We start from the raw sequence: 24859 nt of genomic DNA, 5'->3' as shown, positions 1-24859 counted from the left end.
ACTGGATATGGGAACGTTATCGTCATGATGAAATTTTATTGGTTTATGATTTTGCCGTTATGACATGTTGGAGTGTGATTCTCAATTAAATCAGCAAGCATATTTTTTTTTACATTTATTTTATTTACGCTATTTAGACACATTTTAACATGTAACCCAACCCCATACCATCCCTAAACCTACCCATTTGTGTAAACATGATATAAAACACAGGATATAACAAGGAGATACGACTGCATCTACAAAGTATTCAAAAATTACAAATAAATTATTATTATTATTATTATTATTATTTAAGTTTTCGGAGGGCGAACGATTGATTTGTATTAAGAAAATCCCCAAAACCAATCATGCACACATAAAATTTCAAATATTGCCGCCTTATTTTATATTTTCAAATATTTAATTGGCTCTCGTGTCTCGTGGCCAATTGCGTCGTGTGTATCATAAAATCATGTCAGCTATTACAAATTAGGCCTGCAGCACAGAGTGTGACAACATGATTGACAGCTGAGATCGACGTCTTCTGTGTTGTTGTCACTGAGGCACTAACAGACTTTTTTTCAGGATTTTTGGGAGCAGATTGGAGCTTTAGCTTTAATTTCTACATTTCCATTACTTTTTTTTTTCACATCAACATGATTAATTGTTCTGCATCTGTGAGAGTGTGGGCGGGCTTTTGATATTGCGACTGTACTTCCTGCTCTCTACTGCGCAACTCCAGTCCCGAAATCGCTACTGGAAGGTCTATGTTACAAATGCAAAGAATTAAATGCATCTTGATCTGACGCATTGGATAAACCTAAACAAGTGAAATGAATGGAGTACACTGCACGTCAATATAGTGACGTCTGGGGGTACTTTTAGTGTCTTCATTGAGTCGCGTAAGGCACTTGACCATGCTTTGGATTTTGACGTCTTGGCAGTGAGAATGGGTTGTTTTACACCATTAATATTTGAAAATACTGTAAGTAAATGTATAGATTGTAGCAATATCCATACATCTAATACAGTGCTGCCTGAGAATTACTTGTGCATGGAGTGAATTAAATATGGCTAATGTGATATAAAAAACATATACATAAATAAAACAAATAAGACACTGATATGAAATTATTGCATTGCACCGCAACAGAAACTGGCAATATGTAATTATAATTACATAATAACTGTTATGGTTAAGTAGCATAAATTATCTTAATAATCTCCTTCAATTATTTCTAACATAAAACCAAAATAAACCATATTTGCTTGCTTTTATGTGATTGTTTTTGTGTGTGTGTGTGATGTGGAATTATTAAAAGCTTTAAATCCTACCAAAGGTTGAAATACACTATTTGACTTTTGCCCCAGTTTACAGTCTGAACAAGTCGATGCTTGTAGTTGAAAAACAGAGACAATCTGCAGATTTTGGGCAGTTGGAGTTGACAGATTTGACAGAAATTCGCATAGCGTATGATGGGCACAGACTTTACGATTCCAAAGTAGTAGAAAATCAAACAAGTTTAATATTTTGAGACAATTTTATAACACTTTGTTTTTATTTGTCATGCATATCCTAGCAATAAGGCGCATGTTTCTGTGTGTTATCGCTTTCACAACAAATTGAAAGTCTATTAGGTGTGATCCTCAGTTGTGTATGATGCCCATTTTTTTCAGCAAGTGTATAATGTCGATGTATTGTCAGTAAAAGTGATGTGATGTGTTCCACTATGGAGTTAATTTGATTTTCTAGCTGTTAGCAAAACTTTTTTTTCATGAAAAGTTTATATTTAACATCTTGTGCCTCCGGTATTTATGTAATCTTTTCCATGCAACACAGTTTAGTATTTTTCCGAAAGAGATGTGTTTAAGCATCTTTTTCACTAAGATGGAAATGACTAAATGACAGCCGTGGGTGGGATAAAAATGAGAAACCATATCAATAGGATGGGAAATGAGAGAGATGAACTTACAGTGCTTTCATATGCAAATATATGATTATAAAAACAATGGATTTCTACATTCAAAATATAGAATGCCAAAATCTTGAGTGCTTCCTTAGGATTGCTGGATGGCATTGCCCTTGGCTATACGGCCAATTAGAGGCAAGGCTCTGAGTTCCGCACGGAAGCTGTGATTGAGCCAGCAGTATATAAAGGGGTTATAGCAGGTAGAGCTCATGGCCAGCCAGTGGAAAGTAAAGTACAGGGCATTATTAGCTTGGATCATTTTACTTGACAGCAGCACAACATAACAGTTTAGAGGAAACCAGCAGACTGCAAACACAGCCACCACTGCGATCAGCATTTTCAAAGTCGTCTTCTTCCTCCTGCGATGAGCGGCAGATTGAGCCAGTGTCACATCACCGACGGCATTCTGGAACCAAACCTTCTTGGCCACCACGAAGTAGGATAATGAGATAATCGCTAAAGGCAATACGTAGAGGAGGACAAAGGAGGCAAGATCCAAATATTTCCAGAAGAGATCAGAGGGAGGAGGGAAGCTGGGCAAACACACCATCCGTACTCTGTTATTGCTAAAAGAGACGAGAGACCTTTCAAATGGATTGTTCACTGACAAAAGGAAAACTATGCACATCGCTGTCTTGAAAACGTAATCTAAATTGTACTTTTTAGGCACATAAGTAAAACTCATACCTAGTACAATCAAGGATGACAGATTAAATATAGTGGAAGACTACACTGGGCAAAACCTTATCTCTCTGAAGCACTTATCTCTATTCAGTCAAGACTGCTAACACTTCCGAGGATTGAAAAGTTTCTCGCCTATATAATACTGCTTTTTTTATCATTTTTAATTTAATGGTTGCTTTCTTATGCCCCTGCACTTTACAAATATTTTCAACATGACGTTGTAACATTATCAGTCGTTTTTATCCATTTAATTGTTGCAAAGTCATGTTTCTCGATTTTCATCATAAATACGAAAGAATAAGAGAAACTTCGTACACAAATTCAAAGCGCAGCAGTTTCTGGTAGATGGCATGAGGTAATGAGAAGCAGGACCCCATCACCCAGATGACACCGATCCAGGCTATGCCCTGAAGCCGGGACATCCGCTGTTTCATTGGATGCATCACCACCTGACGGACAGTAATGACTGCACATTGGTATGCAACGATTCATTGAGCTTTGATAAGAGGTGTGAAAAGGTATTCACTCTACAAGTGGCATTGTTAAGATATTACAAAAGGGTCATTGTTTGTGAGGACACTTACCTGGTGTCTATCAATGGCGATGGCAACCAGTGTGAGAACAGAGACATGGACAGAACAATACTGTGCAAAGCGGCTGACATGGCACATCACCTTCCCAAACACCCATGTACTGTAAACAAAGCGAACCTGAGAGAACAAGTAAAGTGGCCTTGGAGACCGGTGCATGTTAGTATTAAAAAAAGCATGCATACATGTTTACACCCACACACTCACAAAAAAATGAATCATGCACATTAGTCTTTACTAAACAAAAATAATGCAAGAGACAACACACACCAACACACTAGCAGAAGAATGCAGCACAATCCTACTCTTTGACAAACACTCTGTTTTATTTCGAGAAAACTCCAACAAACACCAGTAGATTATGAAACTGCTTCATATAGGTATAAATCAGCTCAGTGACAAATAAGGATGTCCAAGAGGATATAACAGAGAAATCCTGTTTATAACCCATGTGTTAATTTCTTAAACATTCTTATTAATGTCGGATATATGTTTTAAAAAACATTTTTAATGTGTCGAAAAGTGTCAAGCCCCATGAAGTCCCAGAAAAACAGGATTTAAAAAAAATTAATATAAAGTGTTTGACTCAAGTCAAAATCAATGGGTCCTCTTTATTTTATGGTTTTTCTCGTCAGGAAATGTAGTAATTTCTTGACGAATAACGACTTCTGTTGCTTATCCAACACTTTTAGATTTGGCAGAGAATATATATATATATATATATATATATATATATATATATATATATATATATATATATATATACATACACATACACACACACACATATATATATATATATATATATATATATATATATATATATATATATATATATATATATATATATATATATATATATATATATATCTCAAGAAACCATAATAAATGAACAACTTATAGCCTACTAACATTCAGCCTTTTCCAATCAAATGACAGTTACACATTAACATTAAAATTACTTTTTAAATCGGGTATATGCAACCTTGTATATTATGGAAGACTTGTTTTCTTTTTTGTGTGAATTGTATTTTTTAATGCATTTAGAACAGCTAAATCCAAGATTAGGACTATGAGCGGTTGACAAAATTGTCTAGATTTTGAATAGAGTAAAAAATAACAAATGTAGCCTTATAATTGTATTTTAACAATAACAACATACATGTATTATTATTAAGGGAATAAGTGAAACTTGTAAACTTACCAGTGTAAAAGGCGTGTTGAGCAGAGTTATAAGGATGTCAGCAATGGCTAAATTCATGATGAAAAAACTTGTCACTGAGTGCATTCTTTTATTCTTAATAACAACGTGACAAACCACCACGTTTCCAAAAAGCGAGATGACGATGATAACGGAATATGAGACGATGAGCAGCGTTCTGATGGTCGGTCTGTGGGATTCTGACTCATAATTGGTTCCTCTGTCGTACATCGCGTCCAAAGAGAAATTAAAAAACGTGGAGAAATTCTGCAAGATATAAAACTGCGAGAATAAATCCAATGAGCTGTTTCTGAATGTCATCGTAACGAGATTATCCGGAGCAGGTGCAGTCTCGAAAACACCAATGCGCAGTTCTGATCCACTTTTGGACACAGTTTGGTGTTTGAGTCAGACTGCTGCTGCAAGACAAACGCTGCGATAGCGTCAAGTGAAGCGGATTGGATGAAAGCCACGGATTGTGATGCGTCTCTCAACCCCTGGCATGATCCTAATCACAGTCTTTACTGCGACTTCACTGACTCACAGACACATACATATCCACGGTGCGCACCATCACCACTTCTCAGCAGTATGCGTCTCACTGAAGGTCACTTTTAATTGAAACCCTCTACTTGTCTATAATAGATCTTTTTATCTGGCAAAAGTAACAATTACAATGAAAACACGTTGTGGCAGGATTTGTGGGGTTGGGGATTTCATAACAGATAGGCTACCATTTCTTTCATATTCTTCCATTGAGTGGACAATTCCGATAATTATTGCTGTAGGACTCAAAGTTGTGATGCGTGGATTTTGCGGCAAATCCATTGACAGACATTAATAAATTGCCACCAAAATTATTTTGGCATTGTAGTGTTTCATTACAGAAATAATTTATCTTATATTCTTTATCTCTTAAAGAAAAACAAAGATAATTTATTTTAAGATGTAGACTATTTTAATCTGTAAATTTGGGGACTGCACATGTAGATATTGCTCCAACATAGTTTCACGTAGATTTAAACTGAAAGTGTGTCTGCTTCAATGCTATGAAGTTCCGAAGTTTAAGTGCTAAATAGTAAAAAGATAGACTGCTGTCATTCGATATTGATATTCTAGTTTTGAGATCGTGGACATGAAGGACTATAATATGTTCTTATAGAGCTTGCTCAAGTGCTGGGGAGCTAAAACATTTAGTGCTTTGCAAGTGGTAATAAGGTGGTTCTAGTCAAAACAGCATTATTCTTTCTCTGGCATGAAAAGGCATAAACTATTTTTTTTTTAATCTTTACCTGAAACAACACCATATTCCAGACTAAAAACACATCTCTTCACTATGACATGCACATAGAACATTATCAACTTATATTATTCAAATCGGTTAAATTATTGTTTTATAGGGAGTGCAGAATTATTAGGCAAGTTGTATTTTTGAGGATTAATTTTATTATTGAACAACAACCATGTTCTCAATGAACACAAAAAACTCATTAATATCAAAGCTGAATATTTTTGGAAGTTTTAGTTTTAGCTATTTTAGGGGGATATCTGTGTGTGCAGGTGACTATTACTGTGCATAATTATTAGGCAACTTAACAAAAAACAAATTTATACCCATTTCAATTATTTATTTTTACCAGTGAAACCAATATAACATCTCAACATTCACAAATATACATTTCTGACATTCAAAAACCAAACAAAAACAAATCAGTGACCAATATAGCCACCTTTCTTTGCAAGGACACCCAAAAGCCTGCCATCCATGGATTCTGTCAGTGTTTTGATCTGTTCACCATCAACATTGCGTGCAGCAGCAACCACAGCCTCCCAGACACTGTTCAGAGAGGTGCACTGTTTTCCCTCCTTGTAAATCGCACATTTGATGATGGACCACAGGTTCTCAATGGGGTTCAAATCAGGTGAACAAGGAGACCCTATCATTAGATTTTCTTCTTTTACCATTTCTTGCCAGCCACACGCTGTGGAGTACTTGGAGTGTGATGGAGCATTGTCCTGCATGAAAATCATGTTTTTCTTGAAGGATGCAGACTTCTTCCTGTGCCACTGCTTAAAGAAGGTGTCTTCCAGAAACTGGCAGTAGGACTGGGAGTTGAGCTTGACTCCATCCTCAACCCAAAAAGGCACCACAAGCTCATCTTTGATGATACCAGCCCAAACCAGTACTCCACCTCCACCTCCACCTTGCTGGCGTCTGAGTCGGACTGGAGCTCTCTGCCCTTTACCAATCCAGCCACGGGCCCATCCATCTGGCCCATCAAGACTCACTCTCATTTCATCAGTCCATAAAACCATAGAAAAATCAGTCTTGAGATATTTCTTGACCCAGTCTTGACGTTTCAGCTTGTGTGTCTTGTTCAGTGGTGGTCGACTTTCTACCTTTCTTACCTTGGCCATGTCTCTGAGTATTGCACACCTTGTGCTTTTGGGCACTCCAGTGATGTTGCAGCTCTGAAATATGGCCAAACTGGTGGCAAGTGGCATCTTGCCAGCTGCACGCTTGACTTTTCTCAGTTCACGGGCAGTTATTTTGCGCCTTGGTTTTTCCACACGCTTCTTGCGACCCTGTTGACTATTTTGAATGAAACGCTTGATTGTTCGATGATCACGCTTCAGAAGCTTGGCTATTTTAAGACTGCTGCATCCCTCTGCAATATATCTCACTATTTTTGACTTTTTTTGAGCCTGTCAAGTCCTTCTTTTGACCCATTTTGCCAAAGGAAAGGAAGTTGTCTAATAATTATGCACACCTGATATAGGGTGTTGATGTCATTAGACCACACCCCTTCTCATTACAGAGATGCACATCACCTAATATGCTTAATTGGTAGTAGGCTTTCCAGCCTATACAGCTTGGAGTAAGACAACATGCATAACGAGGATGATGTGGTCAAAATACTCATTTGCCTAATAATTCTGCACTCCCTGTAGGCTGCATTAACTATGTCAGCCGGAACTGGGAACACTTCCCATAACACCCGATGTATACTCATTACATCATAATAAGAATAGCATCTACGCTAATGTTAGTCTCTCTGTTTATCCTGGGGTTTACTGCAGTCAGCCGGATCCAGGCCGTATCCAGATCAGATGGTGGACTTGCGCTAGACATGACCAACGCATCCCTGAAGTGTCTGCAGAGACCGTGTCAACTAGACTTTGTGAAGGCCTCATCGCCACATCATCCGGTGGCACTTTTCCTTATCAAGTTCCTCAACAAGTATCCTCAATGTCTCCTGACTCTGACTCCGACCCCGATCTTCAACCAGATGGAACTGGAAAAATATTCTAAATGTTCCTATCTAATCTGACTTCCAACCTGTAGGCTACTGTTGGCCTGAATCACTGTTTGTTTGTTGGCCAGACGAGAACGGGCACTCCAACTGAGCATGGTTTCTCCATCGATTCGTCATCTGATGGAGTTTTGTAATATAAGGAGTCCATATAATTATATTATATAGTACATTTATACAGACCTAAGCACCCATGGGAGAAAAAAAACATTACAGAAAAAACCTTTACAGAGTATATAGTATGAGTACAGAGCAACGATGAGATTTTAATTTTAGACGAGTCAAGCTGCGATACCAAACAGGACCACATGGAGACGCTAACCACCGCGGACTGGGAACACCCCACAAGAGCTGTAGTTTTGGAGATGCTCTGACCCAATTCATCTAGCCATCACAATTTGGCCCACTGGTTGTACTGTTATGCCTGATATGTTTATATATAGCCAACTCAGATATGTTCCTTGACAGTTTTCTGAATCCCTCCACCACCCCTTCTCCTCATACTCTCCTGAATATGGGGAGTACTCTGGCTTTAGGCCAAATTCCGAGCTCTGAGCCCTCCCCTCGGTCAGTCGTTTATGCTTCTGTGTTTGTGATCATGCCATTTTAAGCCATTAAACTCTGAGAAAGTGTTCAGGGATCCAGTAATCAAATTAATTCCAAAGATCCAAAACAGTGCTAATGTAAAAAAGGCCAGGCTGATTACGTCAGAGATATCAGAGAGAATAGAGACTCGCGGAGCTCTGACGTATTCTTTGATTGTTTCTGAAGAGCGGTGACACTTCTGGTGATATACAGGAGTCGTACAGTAGGTGCGTGGGAGAGAGTCAAAGAACGAACAGTGCATGTGTGTGCTCTCAGTCATTGATCGCACACTGCATTCATTTACAGACACATTTAAAGGGGCGGTGAAACACTCAGTTTCAGTCAATCTCATGTCAATCTTGAGTACCTATAGAGTAGTATTGCATCCTTCATATCTCCGAAAAGTCTTTCGTTTTATCATATTTATAAAAGAAATATGGGCTGTACCGAGTCTTTCCGGAAAAAACCGAGCGCCTGGAGGCGTATCGAGTGGGCGGAGCTAAAGAATGACGAATGTGCACAAAGCGGTGAAGTCCTCAAGCGTGGAGAAACCCATCGCTATCTCAGCTAATACAGATAATAATCCACAATCAAATCTGAGGCTGAAATAAATTGAACAGGAGAAACGGCAACATCAGGATGTCCGTCTCTGTGGTATGTACTGTATTTAGGGGCCTCTGTGTGTCTTTACGCGCAGTTTATGAGGACATGATTCGGTTTATGGACTATTGTATGTGACTAGACCTTAGAGGTAGCAAGCAAAACGGTTTTGCACGTCAGAGTCAGAGTCAGACTAGTGTTATACAGAACAACAAGAGAGTAACCGTTAGCGCATTTGAATGATGAAGCACGCAATCGTGTCGTTTACTCATGCGACGGTAGCCAATAGCAGAGACATTTGAAGTTGATTTACTCACCGGCTGCTTCCAAAGCAGGACCGAACTTTATCGCTGGGACTGCTCCGTCAAAAACACACTTCTTTGTAATGATTTGGTGAAGTCCTGTGACAGCAGTGACCGTGGAAATCCACTTTGCGACGCGACTGAAGCGATGCCTTGAAGCTTCCCGTCATTTCTGCGTTCAAATCGGTTCAAATGCAGCGCTGCCTTCCCGGAATGCTGTGCTGAAGCGTTGAAGTCGCTCGACGTCACCCATAGGAATAAAGTGGAGCGCAGCGCGTCATAAGTGTTCACGGACGACTGGATCTGCACCTGAGAGACTGTTTACGGCGTGCATTTCCTCTCTCTCCCTCTAGTTACGCGCGCGCACCCTTACCGAGAGAAGAGCCCGTACGGCCCATACAAGGACCTTCCGCTCTATTTAACGTCAAGTAGACCCATACTCGAAAAAAACTCGCCGAAACTTGTGAGAAACCGGAAGGAGTATTTTTAACACAGAAACACTCCATCAAACGTCCAACATTAGTTTTTGAAACTTTGTCTATGTTTAGGATGGGAATCCAAGTCTTTAAAGGTGTAAAAAGCTCAGTATGCATGAAACAGCATTTCACCCCTCCTTTAAGTACATTCACATTATTTCCACACACACTCAGGAAGGATGATATTTGATTTGTATGTTGTTGTGTTTAGTAATCGTAGTTCCCTATCTCGAGGGAACTTCGAGCTGCGTCGAAACGCTAGGGGACGCCTCTGCGTGCCATGTCATGAAGCACTTGTGTAATCAGTCCAATAGCGGGACGATACGTCACGGGCGGGTGACGTCATCGACCAGGAAGCTATAAAGCATGCCCGGACCAAACAGTCACTAGCTTCTGTGTCTTCACAAGCGCTCTGTGTGAATTGTATGTCCATTTATTGTGTGTGTGTTCAAAAAAGAAAGAAAGAAAGAAATATGGCAAGTCAGTATAGGTGTTGTGTTCCTCCCTGTGGGGATACACACGTCCTAATGTGTGATGTGTTTGGGGCTCGAGCATGCCCAGTCAGCTCTCGAGGGGGTCGGCTGCGAGCATTGCGAGAGACTCCCAATGCGCATATTAAGATCACGCCGGGCACTCTTCGAGGAGAGTGCTTTGGCTCGCGGTCCTCAGGGCTCGGGTCCCGCTGTTGCCGAGGCGCAGCGAAGGCTCGCGTCCTGGGGATCGCAGTTGGATCTAGTGGCGGGGTTAGAGACGGGTGATCCCCTATCTCTGCCTTTACCCGCTGGATCTCATGCCTCAGTTAGCGAGCTAGAAGCACGCTCTGCGGTTTTCTTCCGCTCGCGCTGAGGCACAAGCGCAGCAGCACTCCAGCTCCGAGGAACTGGATGTTGTTAGCGCTGATGATGATCTGCCAAAAGAAAACGACACACACACACTCATAAAAAGAGGTGCTATTGGTGTAACTCGCGCTGTGTCCAGGTTAAGTTTAGACTGGCCGGCCGAGTGTCAAGAAGTTCGCCAAAAAATAAATAAATATATAAATAAAATAAGAAAGAGAAAGAACAATATAATGGCGAGCAGACAGTTTGTTTGAGATTACGAGGGGCTGAATCTAGTGGCTCGGATCTCGCGTTTGCCGAGGCAGCGTGTAGATCACGGGTCTACAATATAGATTCTATGACTCGATCGCGGATCTCGCGCTTGCTGAGGCAGCGTGTAGATTACGGGGTTGAGTTTAGTGGCTCAGATCGCGTGTTTGCAGAGGCATCGCGTAGATTATGGGTCTGCATCTATCATTCAGAAAGGGCGACGATGTCTCGCGGGGAAGAGACGCTTGCGAGCTATCTCTCCCCCGAGTCCACATCGTCACACAGCCCCACAGCTGCCCACAACAAGCCGGTAAAAAAAAAAAAAAAAAGTCGGCTTTGGGGGTAGGGCATATTCGGCAGCAGATCAGGCGGCCGCCGGTTTGTATACGGCGGTTGCCCTGCAAGCATATAAAACAAGCAGACCTGCTGGGGGATATTGATATTGAGATGTGAAATATAAAAATATATATAATAAATAAATAAATAAATAAATCAAAATGTCCCTCTGGGGCTGTCGGGCGGGGCAGCCTCAGCCGAGTACATCCTTTCTCAAACCTACACCGAGCAAAACAAAGAGAGAGCGTGGCCGCTCGGGCCCCCCCCCCCCCCCCCCGCAGAGAGATCGGGGATCCGGGCGACGCGCTCAGCCGGGACCTTCCTGTGGTAGGGCGGATCTGAGGGCCGTCCTTACTGCTAGGAAGGCCTCGGCTAAGAAGTCCTGACGTCAGAGGCGCAGGACTTCCGATGGCAGTCCCCTCCGGGAGAGTGCGGCTCGCCGAGGCGCCCGCTCTTTCCCGGTGCCATCGGGGGGGGCCGGTCTGCCAACCCTGCCACCGTTGGTGCTTCAGGGCGCGGCGGTCCCCGGCGAACATATATCTCCTTGTCCGCCCGGAAGAGTAGATTTTCTGGCAGCGTGGAAACTTCTGCCGAATATCTCAGAATGGGTCCTGCTCACATTATAAAAAGGGTTCGGGTCACACCCACCCGTGTTCAGCAGGGTTACTCCTACGGTAGTAACCCCCGAGCAGCCTCTGGTCATGGAACGAGAGGTACAGACTCTTCTGCGAAAAGAGGCTATACACGGGTCCCTCCCCTCTGCAGAGAGTCGGGCTTTTACAGCCGGTACTTCATAGTTCCAAAGAAGGATGGAGGGTTAAGGCCTATTTTTAGATCTGCATCAGCTAAACAAAATGCTCACGATAAAACAGATCGTGTGTCACGTCAGGTCCGAGGACTGGTGTGTCACAATAGACCTAAAAAATGTATACTTCCACATCTCCATCCTTCCGCAGCACAGACAGGTCTTCAGGTTTGCTTTTGGGGGCGAAGCTTACCAGTATTGAGTGCTGCCATTCGGCCTAGCTTAATCACCCCACACTTTCACCAAGTGCGTGAATGCAGCTCTGGCTCAGGTGCGACTCCAGGGCATTCGCGTGCTCAACTATATCGACGATTGGCTGATGTTAGCATAGTCGAAACAGTGGGCGTTCAGCATTGAGATGCTGTTCTCGCCCATATGAGAGTGTTGGGGCTAAGGTTGAACGGAAAGAAATGTGTGCTGGCACCTATAAGCTGCAGAGTACTACTTTTCTGGCGGTAGTCTGGGACACGAAAATAATGTTGGCTCGGCTATCCCCTCCCAGGATAAAAACGATCCTGGATACCGTGAACCAGATAAAGCTAGGTCAGTCACTCACTGTGAAACACTTTCAGAGAGTGTTAGGGCTGATGACAGCAGCGTCCAACGGGGTACCTTTTGGCCTGCGGTACATGAGACCCTTACAGTGGTGGCTCAGGACCAAGGGGTTCTCCCTGAGGGGAAACCCTTTTTCGCTTGATCAAGGTCACGCGGCGCTGCCTACGTGCCTTAGTGAAGTGAAAAGATCCTTGGTTCCTGTCCCAAGGTCCAGTTCTGGGGGCTCCTTGTCGTCGCGTAACGCTAACGACGGATGCCTCCCTAACTGGCTGGGGAGCGGTCATGAGTGGCCGCTCGGCCCAAGGTCTGAGCGGCCGTCAGCTCTCCTGGCACATAAACCAGCTGGAGCTGATGGCTGTGTTTCAATCATATGAAATCAAACACTTCCTCTCAGACCTGCGGGGCCGCCATGTGTTAGTTCGGTCAGACAACACTTCGGTGGTCTCGTATATAAATCACCAGGGGGGGTTGAGATTGCGTCGGGTGTGGAAGCTGACGTGTCATATGCTAACATGGGCCCACGGCAAGATGCTCTCGCTCAGGGCGATGTACATCCCGGGGGTCCTGTTTGTAGCGGCAGACTCCCTGTCGAGGCAGGGAGTGATGCCGGGAGAATGGAGACTCCACCCGAGGTGGTGGAGGAGCTGTGGATCCGCTTTGGGCGAGCCCAGGTGGATCTGTTTGCGTCTCGAGAGACGACACACTGTCCAGCATATTTCTCCCTCACGCATCCAGCCCTGCTGGGGCTGGACGCAATGGTACAGACGTGGCCGAGGCTGCGTCTGTACGCCTTCCCCCCTCTGGCATTGCTCCCAGGAGTGCTGGAGAGCATCCGCCGGGACGGGGTTCAGCTTTTATTGGTAGCCCCGCTCTGGCCGGGCCAAGTATGGCTCGCCGACATTATGTCTCTCCTAGAAGGTCCTCCCTGGAAAATCCCAGTCAGGAGAGATCTTCTTTCGCAGGCCGGGGGGGTCAGTACTGCACCCGCGCCCGGAACTGTGGAAACGGTGGGCTTGGCCCCTGAGGGGGCCCAGTTCATAAACACGGGTCTATCTACTGAGGTGATAGAGACCATGTTGCACTCCAGAGCACCATCCACAAGGAGACTTTACGCACTCAAATGGAGAGTTTTTGTCGCCTGGTGTAGGCACCAGGCTTTGGACCCTGTTAACTGCCCGTTCGGTTCAGTTCTTGAGTTCCTACAAGAAAAATTCTCCGCAGGGTTATCTCCGTCAACACTGAAAGTATATGTGTCGGCGATATCTGCTTATCATATTCCATTAGATAATGCATCATTGGGGAAACACCCTTGGGTCATGCGTTTCCTTCGTGGTACTTTGAGGCGCAGACCTGCGGCATGCTCGAGGGTGCCTACTTAGGCAGTGGCACCCTCTTGTCTGGAGTTTGCACCAGGAATGGTAAAAGCATTTCTCTTCCCGAGGGAAGGATATGCTCCCAAGGTCCCGACTAATGTGCCGGGACCACTAATGCTGCAGGCTTTCTGTCCGCCTCCGTTCACTAGTCAAGACCAAGAGAAGCTAAATCTGCTATGTCCGGTCAGGGCCCTAGATGCATATGTCCACAGGGCTGCCCTGTGGCGAAACTCAGAACAGTTGTTTGTGTGTTTTTGGGTCCCCGAGCAAGGGAAAACCGGCTTCAAAGCAGATGCTTAGCAAGTGGATAGTCGAGGCTATTTCGCTCGCTTATGAGTCGGCCGGACATCCTTCACCAATGAGGGTCCGCGCCCACTCCACTAGGAGTATGGCTGCCTCTATGGCTCTTATTTCGGGAGTTTCATTGTCAGAGGTATGTGATGCGGCTGGGTGGTCCTCTCCGCATACATTTGTGAGGTTTTACAATCTAGATGTAGCCTCTACACCGGGGTCCCGGGTGTTTCTGGGTTGATTCACACATACAGACATTTGGGACTATGGCGGCGTGGGTATTGAGGTCCCCTAGCGTTTCGACGCAGCTCGAAGTTCCCTCGAGATAGGGAACGTCTCAGGTTACGTATGTAACCATGGTTCCCTGAGAGGGAACGAGACGCTGCGTCGAGATGCCATACTCCCGGCATGCCTGTGATCGATTTGTTCGACTTTTCCAGAAGCTAGTGACTGTTTGGTCCGGGCATGCTTTATAGCTTCCTGGTCGATGACGTCACCCGCCCGTGACGTATCGTCCCGCTATTGGACTGATTACACAAGTGCTTCATGACATGGCACGCAGAGGCGTCCCCTAGCGTTTCGACGCAGCGTCTCGTTCCCTCTCAGGGAACCATGGTTACATACGTAACCTGAGACGGTTTATGCAGTCAGACCAGTTGATTTATGAATTTTTTTTTATATTTGTCATAAAAAACACTAAATGGCTACAGAAATGAAGCAGGCAACGACTGTGAGCATGATTTTAGTAAAACAGGTGGGAAGGAAAAAACAGTGTGAATATACTGTTACACATCCATATGAACGGGCCTTGGGCCAGAAACCAAGGGTCCTTCCCCATAACCAAGGCATGGAGACACCTTGACTACTCGAAAAGAGTTTCCCCTAGGGGAAATCACTTGGTCTTGAGCCACCCCTGTGACGGTCTTATGTACAACAGTTGTATCAGAGACTGTTAGGTCTGATGGCAGCAGCGGCCAACGTGTTTCCTTGTAGCCTATTCTAGCCAGTGTTGCCATCTTAGCGACTTTTTCACTATATTTAGCAATTTTTCAGACCAAAAAGCGACAAGCGACAAATCTAGCGACTTTTTGGACAAACGTCAGCCACTCTACAAATGTTGCCAGTACTGTCAATGCGAGCGTGAGGTCTTGTTTTCTCCCTGCCGTCACACCTTTCTCTGCGTCTACCCTGTTCACACGAGCTCTGCGTCCTGTGCGGGTTGCCACGGATTTCTCACTTAAGATAAAGCTCTGTGGTAGTGAGTAATATAAGTGATAAGCACAAGAGAAGAATGGAACTAGATTCTAAAAATATTTTATTAACAAAGTTCGAGGAACCAGTTCAAACTGCCTATCCAATACAAGAAGAGGCCTATGTACACTGACCAGGCATAACATAATGACCACCTTTATAATATTGTGTTAATATTAGTCCCCATTTGGCTGTCAAAACAGCCCTGACCCATTGAGGCATGGGCTCCACTAGACCCCGAAGGTGTGCTGTGGTATCTAGCACCAATATGTTAGCAGCAGATCCTTTAAGTCCTGAAAGTTGCAAGGTGGGGCCTCCACCATAACGTCTTGAGCAATATAAGCTACCGTAGCTCGTCTGTTTGATAAGACCACACAGGCCAGCCTTCACTTCCCACGTGCATCAATGAGCCTTGGCCACATATGACCCTGTCGCCTGTTTACCTCTGTTCCTTCTTTGGACCATTTTTTATAGACACTCATCCAGTTTCTCAATTCAGATTTCACTCATATAAATTTTTTGTAATTCACTATATCATACTCCTTCTAATGTATGACAAAAGGGGAGAGGAAATTAAAACATATTTATTGGACAGTCGGCTGTATTATATTATTTTAAAATACAGCAAAAGAGCACGGTTTAGGAGAGAAAACACATTCGACAGGCAGGCACATTCGGATATGCTAATTGACGTCATCTAGCGACATTTGGGCAGGCTTTAGTGACATTCCTTGGAAAATAGTTGGCAACACTGATTCTAACTTCTAGCTGTTTAGCTTCACCCCTTTGACCTATGCGAGGCTTAGATACATAGTTCTCTGCACTGGAGAAAGAATGCGCTTCTCCTCAGCCCTTACCTCCTCATATGTACGAAAACAATATCTCGATGTTGAACCGCCAGATGAGCTGACTGAGCCAGGATTAACCAGTCGTTGATATAATTGATAATGGGGATCCCCTGCATACTCAACAGGACTAGCACTGTGTCCACACACTTTCTAAATGTACGGAGTGAAAGTGCTAGACCGAAGGGAAGCATCCGATATTGGTACGGCCACCCTTACAGCCCTGGCCATGTTGCTGTCAGGGCTTCTTAGATTTATCCTTCCTCGAGATAAAGACGGTCCTCGGATCAAAGACTCTGTGAATCTATCATGCAATATGTGGCTGCTTTGCATGAACTGCTTGTGAACTGCTTGTGTTCGAGGATGACATGATTAGAGATCAGATTGTAGAGAAGACATGCACTTTACGCATTCGGGAACATCTGCTTCTGGAAACGGACCTCATTCTTCAAAAGGCAATTACTATTGCAGGACAAATTGAGTCTGCAGTAGCGGAAGCTAACGCTATGGAGCGCACTGAAGCTTCAGTTAAAGTGGGCATATTGGCTCACCTGACCATGGTGGTGACAGAGATCTACTCTATGCAAGTCCACAAGTTCTCATCAAATTCCATCAAATGAATCACAGAAAAAGACAGGTCCCTTACGGTCTGGCCTCAATACCTAGTGCTTTTCAGTGAATGATGTCTCACATTTTGGCTGGTCAGGAGGGTGTACAATGTTATCTACACTGTAAAAAAAAAACACAGAAAAAAATGAGCAAATGCATGGCAGCACAGGGTGCCAAACGTTTTCCATTAATGAAAATAACGGTAAAACCCCATGAACTGAAATAACATGTTTACACAGCAAAATTAAAAAACAACATTGACCATACAGTACTATAAAATGTTTAAAACATAATCTGAAATAACATATTTTGTCTGTATAATTGCAAATACATACATACACCATTAAATGTAATGGCATTATTTGACTGTAAGTTCACGTAACATGTTTAAACCCTTATTTAATAAAACATGTTTTAACTGTAAATGTAAAAACATGGTGTAGCAGTTGTTTAACTAAACATGATTTGAATGTAGATATAAATGACATGTTGATACCATTACTTAATAAAGCATGTTTTGACTGTAAACTGAAATCATGTTTTAATCATTATTTAACAGAGTTTGACTGTAAATTGAAATAACATGTGTTGACCGTTATTTAAAATAACAAGTGTTGACCATTATTTGAAAAAAAAAATACCTGTGATGAACCATAATTTTGAAAGGCATGTACAGCACTTTGATTTTGATTATGGCTTACAGATAATTTTATATGTAGTTCATGAAATGTATGTTATATGTCACACAAAAAGTCATTAGAGAAACTATTTTTTATTTGTCCCTCTTTATTTTCTTCTGTTACAGTAGTTTCCATTGTAAATAACAATAATATTAACAACTTTAAACAGTGCTACAGTACCATCATCTAAACATTGCTTATATGCTTAAAATACAACATTGACAACACAAATTAATTTCAACATTGCATCTTCCACAAGCACTTCAAACAGAACAATGGTCTTCAAGTCAATGTTGATGCCTTTAAAAAATGAGAGAAAATGTTATTTGTCATACATCACACATCTATATTCATTATCATGTCTGATCACGTTACTCTTTTTAGATGTTCTTGCGTTTCTTACATACAATTTTTTTTTTACTAAAAATATTTGTTCATTAAATATGTAATGCACTTACAAATTTTATGATGGTCCACGACACCTTACTTCTTCAGACAGTTTAGTGATGTGACCTCACCCACTGAGGACCAGGCCAAGGGTGCACTGCAACAGCAAAAACAACATAAATACAGTAACACTTGTTGGTTACAATTTTATGTTTAATATTACATGCCAGCATATTTACCCAGTATGATTACCTCCCAATGTCGCAGGAAATTTCCCCTTTTGCTTTTATGGTAGACATTTTTTGGTGTGCATTTCTGCACTGTTTTGACCTTTCTTGTCCCGTCTTCACGCACGCCATTTCAATCATTGCCCTCGGCCCAACGGCATCAGCCAAGAGACAAAGCAGCAGCCTAATTCTGCAGGTGGCACATCATGGCTCCAAAATAGCGTAAAAAGGCCTCACAGAAAAAATCCCTGTGTTTTTGTTTTGGTCGGGAAACATGCTCATTGACATAGCAAATAAGCTAAAACATGGAGCGGAGTTGGGTTCGCTGGATTAATTACAGGCCTCAGTTTGTTTTCAAAAATCAAGAGTGACTTTGTTAAGTAGCTTTGTGTGTAAAAGTGACCGTTCAGACAGCATATTCTGCTGTATGAATGCAATAACAGTGACTACAAAACAATCACAGACCTCGATGTCGAGTGGTGAATGGTAAGTGTTTAAAAAAATCTGTTAACATGTCATCCAATGTATTTTAAACGTTAATTGGCAACAGGTGAATACAATTACAATGGCTAATCACATACGGCTTTAAATCTTATGCTTAATGTTTGATGCAAGTAGCATTACAAAGTGCTAGGTTTCAGAGTTTTGTTGTTGTTGTTTTAGAAGGTTGCTTGCCTTACACAATCATTTAACAACCCTCATATGCAAGGACAACGGATTTCATCTTATGAGGTGTGTTACCTTTAACCACATGGATGATGATGTATTTGTGCACATTTTGTGATTGCTCTCTGAAGACAGTTAAGGGATATGTTAGTCATCAAATCTTACACAGACACGAAGCAAATACTCAATTTCCATGTTGTTTCCCAGAATGCAAATGTAAATTCTCAAAATACAATGCTCTCAAAGCTCATGTTTACCGCCATCACAAAAGACCACATACTCATTTTGATGATTCGACGGGCACGTTTGTTTGCAACAATACAGACTGTCTACAACAATTTACAGACATGAAAAATGTCCTCTCTCATCTCAGGTCACATTTATCCAAGGGAGAGGTGGTGTGTTGTCCTTTTGAAAAATGTGACAAAAAGTTCAGCTTAAGATCAAGTTTCACTGCCCATGTTTCACGAAAGCACAGGACTTCGACATTTGCACAGTTGCGGATTATGGATACTTTATCTGAGCAACCTGCTTCAGCATTTTTTGATGTTACTGAGGATGAGGTTGATGAAAGTGAATTCACAGAGTCACTGACGAAATGTAACACAAAGTCATTGTACATGAAAAATCTCTGCCTGTTTTATATGCAGCTACAAGCAAAATACCTGGTGCCATCGTCAACCATTCAGATGATTGTGGAGGAATTCTGTGGATTAAATTATATCTGTCATCAGTACACACAGAAGATGTTCAGGGAAATACTCAAGTCAAAAATGGCCCTCTCACAATCTGATATTGAATCTGTGGTGCAGACTTAGCAAGGCCAAGATTTACATTCAGCTTGTAATTCATTACTTTCCACAGAATACCAAAGAAGACAGTATTATCAGAAAAACTTTTCGTATGTGCATCCACAAAGTATGTATCTTGGTCGTGATGAGAACCGAAACCAACGTTATGCACAGTATATTCCATTGAAGAACACTTTAAAAACCATGTTAATGGATCCAGTGGTGTGGGAGCAGTGTACCAAACATCAGCATGTACACTCTTCTGTTTTCTCTGACATCTGTGATGGCTCGGTATTCAAATCCAATGACTTGTTTAAGCAGCCTGAGATTACAATCCAACTTATCTTCTACCAGGATGCCTTTGAGATTGTGAATCCCCTTGGGTCAGCTAAAAAAAGACACAAAATGATTGGAGTGTATTTTACACTTGGCAACTTTGAGCCATTTTACAGATCATGCATTGATAACATTCAGTTATCACTTTTGTGTCATGAGAGAGACTTTAACTATTTTGGTCAAACCAAGATTTTTTCTAAGTTGTTGGCAGATGTCAAAGAACTTGAAGAGCATGGATTTGTGACATCTTCGGGTGACATAGTACGTGCAACAATAGTGGCTATTATAGGTGATAATTTGGGGTCCCACTGCATCGGTGGTTACTCACAGAACTTCAGTACTGCCAAGCATTGCTGTAGGTATTGTTTGGTATCTCGCAGTGAACTTCAGAATGTGTGTGTAGACTTTCCCAATCGCACAGTTGAGTCCTATAAGGCGGCAGTGGAAACTCTAAGGACGACCGAAGAAAATGTTGTAAATGGGTTAAAGTTTGACTCCATTTTCAACTCTCTCAAATATTTTCATGTTGCTCAGCCTGGCCTTCCCCCATGCCTTGGCCATGACTTGTTTGAAGGTGTTGTAGCTATTGATCTTGCCATTTTCTTGGAATCCTTTGTAAAAAGGAAGTGGTTTTCATATACACAGCTGAACAGGAGACTTGCACAATTCAAATATCTGGATTCTGATGCTGGTTCTGCCCCCTCTCAGATATGTGAAAAGGGCAGAAAGTTAGGTGGTCAAGCAGCTGAGAACTGGTGTCTTCTCAGATTTCTTCCTGTCATAATTGGAGACAGAGTAGAGTCACAAGACCCTGTATGGCAACTGACTCTTAAGTTGAAAGAACTGGTTGAGCTAGTGTGTGCTCCCAAGATTTCCACTGCACAGATTGCATATCTCAATGTCTTAATACCAGAATATCTGGAAACAAGAAAGGAGCTGTTTCCTGGTGAAAATTTGAAACCAAAACATCATTACATGCTTCACTATACGTCACTCATTTTAAGTCTTGGACCTTTAATTCGTTTATGGTCATTGAGATTTGAAAGCAAACATTCCTACTTCAAAAGAAGTCTGAGAAGAACACAGAACTTCAAAAATGTATGCAAGACATTGTCACACAACCATCAACTTCTTCAAGCATATCTTCACTCACGGTCATTTTTTTCACCAAAGCTTAAAAGTGTTGACTTGTCCACATACTCTCCTCATTTGTACAGTGATGCTGTGTGCAAAGCTGTTGAGACAAGCTTGCTTAATGAACCAGACTTTGTTTCAACACGGGTAGAATACAAGGGTACCCTGTACAGGAAAGGAAACTTAATTTGCCTTAAATGTGAAGAGGAGTATTCTATTTTACAGTTTGGACAGATTGAGCTGATTTTTGTGAAAGATGATATGACTTTCCTTGTGACTCCCCGCCCCTCAGTGTATTTGCATGATTATGGACTTTATGAGATTTTGCCTGCGACAAAGGAATTAATTTGTATAAATGCTGAGGACTGTCTGGATTATTATCCATTAAATGAGTACAGTTTTATGGGACTGAAGGTCATTACTCTGAAGCACAGCGTTGTTCATCTGTAAAAAGGATAAACTGTCCTCTCCCAACAGAAATGGATGCATTGTTGACTTTTATTGAGACTGTGTTCCCAAACCCTTTAACTTCAAAGTTAGCCATAGAGGGTTTGAACAGCCTAGGTGTGGAGACCATAGATGACCTACAGTTTTTGAAAGATGATAATCTAGGTGGCTTTCTGAGACCGATTGAAGCAAGAAAACTAATAGCCCAAATCCCAAGTAAGTTTTCAAATCAATGGTTTTACACTAGATACATATACACTATTCAACATTTGAAGGGGATCAAAAAGTTAAGTTCACACGAACGGGTTTGGAATTGGTTTCAAGACAACTATTATTAAAGGTTTGATCCACTTTAAATGTTGACTTGTGTACATGCATACAATTAGATGAACTGTAAAAACAACACCCCAGTCCCTTTCATTCTGTACTTTGTTTGCTGTACTCTTTACTTGTATTACAGTGTGTCAGTGTGTTTCTTGTTTCTGCAGTGTTTTTTAATGCAGTTTTTTTGTTTATGCTATGTAGATATTGCTTCCACTCTGCAAAACACTGCCAATGATTTGTCTGCTGAATATACTTCTGATGCATCAGGTTCACCTGCTCCTGGATGCTCAATTTCACCATCCAGCTCTTCAAGTGGAAGACGTGAGTAAAACGCTGATACAACATTAAACAATCCACAAACATTTTGAAAGCAAAACATGTAATTTGTCAATTCTTGTAATTCATATACAGAGAATTAGCCATTTGAGCATACCCAGCCTTTAGCATGCCTGGCAAACAAATTGTGCCACACGTGCAGTTCACAGAGCATTATATGTATATGTACAAACCTGATTCCAAAAAAGTTGGGACACTAGAAATTGTGAGTAAAAAAATGAATGGAATAACTTACAAATCTCATAAGCTTATATTTTATTCACAATAGATTATAGATAACATATCAAATGTTGAAAGTGAGACATTTTGAAATGTCAAGCCAAATATTGGCTCATTTTGGATTTCATGAGAGCTACACATTCCAAAAAAGTTGGGACCCAATAATAGGCCAGAAAAGTTAAATGTACATACTTATTGCTTATTGCTACCTGTCCCAACTTTTATGGAGTCAGGTTTGTATATGTATACTGTATATGTATACAAATCTGCAGATTTAGTGTACACTAGTCAACATTTGAAGAGTTTTGGGTATTGGTTTTAAGACAACTATTATGAAAGGTTTTGATCCTCTTAATTTTTACTAGAGTAGTTTGATGGTACAAATCAAACTGTAATGGCACGGGGCCTCAAAGCATTGATTTTGGAAATTGCATACATTGTGCAATTACATTGTGATCTGTACATGTGCCACTGTGGTGATTACCTGGTGCAAGAATGGCCAAACCATCTCCAGTTGAGTGTGAAGACTGCTGTTTATTGTTCAGAGCAACTACAGGGCCACAGTGCAGCAGATCACCAGCAACATGTTAAATGTGCCCATTTCATGCTAGTAATTTGTTGCACTGTGGTCCTGCGGTCCCTGTGAAAAATGCACAACAGTCTCCCCTCTGACAATAATGCACTGCGAACATAAAACAAGTCTGGGCACCACTTTGAATGCATACTCTATATAGTGGCACATGAACAACCCACCAAGCCCCATGCCATCTCTGTTTGTCTGTTATTAAACTTCAATAAATCTGCTTTGGAATAGGCAATCCCCCCCCCCACCCCCCCAAAAAAAGTACAGCTGCATGAAGTGTTCATCCTGTAACCTGTGGACATTGGCTTATCTTCTAGGTGACAGTAGCTGTGAAACTTCATTTTATGACCATGACTGGCATTATAGTTTTGATGTTCCATGGCAAAAAATGCCAGCAAGTTTCATGGAAAAGTTGCAAAATGGTGAAAGGCCAAGTTGCTCTGAGAGAAGACAGTTGGTCCGCATTGTTGCTTCTGAGATCCTGGAAGTCAGCAAATGTCCAGCAAAAAAACATGTATCAGAAATAGCCCGACAAATGGTGATTGCATACCCAAAATCTTTCAGAGATGAGATTAATTCCCAGGTTGTAGGAAGTGGATATGATTCTCTCCTCAAACAACTGGTGTGTAGAATTGACAATTTTATAAGATCAAATGCCATTAGTACACCACTTTGTGGTACTCAAGAAGTATCAACAAAGAAACGAAAATTGTTATATGGTTGTATAAATTCTGATCCACAACTGCTAGTTGGAGAAACATCTGAATTGCAACAGGAAAAGAAAGAGAAGTTGCTAGTAATGTTTCAAAATAATGAAAGTGATGTAAAGACAATCTATGACTTAATGACTTCTACTTACACCTATCAAAGAAACAACATCCAATCTGGAAAGGAAACCAAAGATTTACTTGATGAATGGCCATATCTTTTTCAGCCAGCAGGAATGAAAGCACACTTTAAAGAGCTCACTGGCATTGACATAAACAACTGCTTTGAAGAATCTGCTTCCAGTAAGTTCAGAAGAATATTGGAGTACTTTCAATTTCAATGCACAGAAAGAGCAAGCAGAGCAGGGAGAATCCTCACAAAGTATGGAGCTGGAGGGGATCATGTTTGTGGGGCAGTGATGTTGCTGCTAACCCATTTCAAAAATGACCAAGACCACTTTCTTGTGATGGTAGAAGACACCTCTGTTCCAAGTGATATATGCTCAGAACAGCTTCCAGCAACACCATGTATAGTAGTGTGTGGTGGGTATTATTTACTATGATCTTGCAGCACATTAATTCCTGGTTTCATGTGACCAGAACTCACATTGTGTTAAATATTATGTCTTACTGATTTTGTGTTTGTTCAAAGGAGAGAACCCACTGACAGCCAGTGTGTACATGGTAGCAGTAGACCAGATGATTGTAAATGACCATCTCTTGAGTTTTACAGAAGCCCTGTATCTGATGTTCTCTCTTTACTATATATTGAACATCAGTTACCCTGTAGAACTGGGAGCCACACTAGAATTCTTGCAAAGGTAATTCATAGACTGCATTCCTTTGGATAAAGAAGCATACAACAATTATTTAAGGATATTGTTTGTGTTGTGTTTTAAAGGTGCATTTTTAGGATAAATCCTCATAAAGGTTCCAAGGTGGAAAAGAGAGAGAAAAGGAGAGCGTACTCTGTCAACCCCAGAGTATTGAGTCTGACGTCAAAAATTGCTGCATTTGACTGGGGAGAGTAACAGGTATAGAAGCTCTGTTGTGCACTAAAGGACAATAATTTTTATAATTAATTCCAATAAATGTGATGTAATTATCTGTGGCCAAAACTGAGAGTATTAGGTTATGGCTTGTTGATGTTGCTCTTCTTTTGGTT

At 41.7% G+C, this 24859-nt stretch overlaps 1 protein-coding gene and 2 long non-coding RNA genes across 3 annotated transcripts; 1 reads left to right on the top strand and 2 right to left on the bottom strand.

The window, feature by feature from the left end:
- Positions 1–1271: 1271 nt before the first annotated feature.
- gpr83 (G protein-coupled receptor 83) lies at positions 1272–4909 on the bottom strand. Its single transcript, XM_067439201.1, has 4 exons — positions 4431–4909; positions 3221–3346; positions 2952–3085; positions 1272–2518 (listed from the first exon to the last, which is right to left on the bottom strand). The coding sequence occupies exons 1-4, from the start codon at positions 4746–4748 to the stop codon at positions 2041–2043; spliced, it is 1056 nt and encodes a 351-aa protein (XP_067295302.1). The 5' UTR covers positions 4749–4909; the 3' UTR covers positions 1272–2040.
- Positions 4910–17795: 12886 nt separating this feature from the next.
- Positions 17796–18378, bottom strand: LOC137072011 (uncharacterized). The gene is made up of 3 exons (XR_010904580.1): positions 18164–18378; positions 17996–18081; positions 17796–17837 (listed from the first exon to the last, which is right to left on the bottom strand). It is a non-coding gene; the product is annotated as an uncharacterized lncRNA (long non-coding RNA).
- Positions 18379–21451: 3073 nt separating this feature from the next.
- On the top strand, positions 21452–24509 carry LOC137072010 (uncharacterized). The gene is made up of 3 exons (XR_010904579.1): positions 21452–21741; positions 22051–22170; positions 23922–24509. It is a non-coding gene; the product is annotated as an uncharacterized lncRNA (long non-coding RNA).
- The last annotated feature ends 350 nt before the right edge of the window (positions 24510–24859 follow it).

The sequence above is a fragment of the Pseudorasbora parva genome, chromosome 3, assembly GCF_024679245.1.
Source record: "Pseudorasbora parva isolate DD20220531a chromosome 3, ASM2467924v1, whole genome shotgun sequence".
NCBI classification, from domain to species: Eukaryota; Metazoa; Chordata; class Actinopteri; order Cypriniformes; family Gobionidae; genus Pseudorasbora; species Pseudorasbora parva.
This window is presented reverse-complemented; position numbering and strand designations above follow the sequence as displayed.

Bases quoted from the DNA above. Each gene is read 5' to 3' on its own strand.
- gpr83 (XM_067439201.1), bottom strand. From the start codon at position 4,748: ATGACATTCAGAAACAGCTCATTGGATTTATTCTCGCAGTTTTATATC. The intron at 3,347-4,430 runs GTAAGTTTACAA...TTGTTCTCTCAG, and splicing joins TCAACACGCCTTTTACACTG to GTTCGCTTTGTTTACAGTAC. The intron at 3,086-3,220 runs GTAAGTGTCCTC...ACTGTCCGTCAG, and splicing joins TCGCCATTGATAGACACCAG to GTGGTGATGCATCCAATGAA.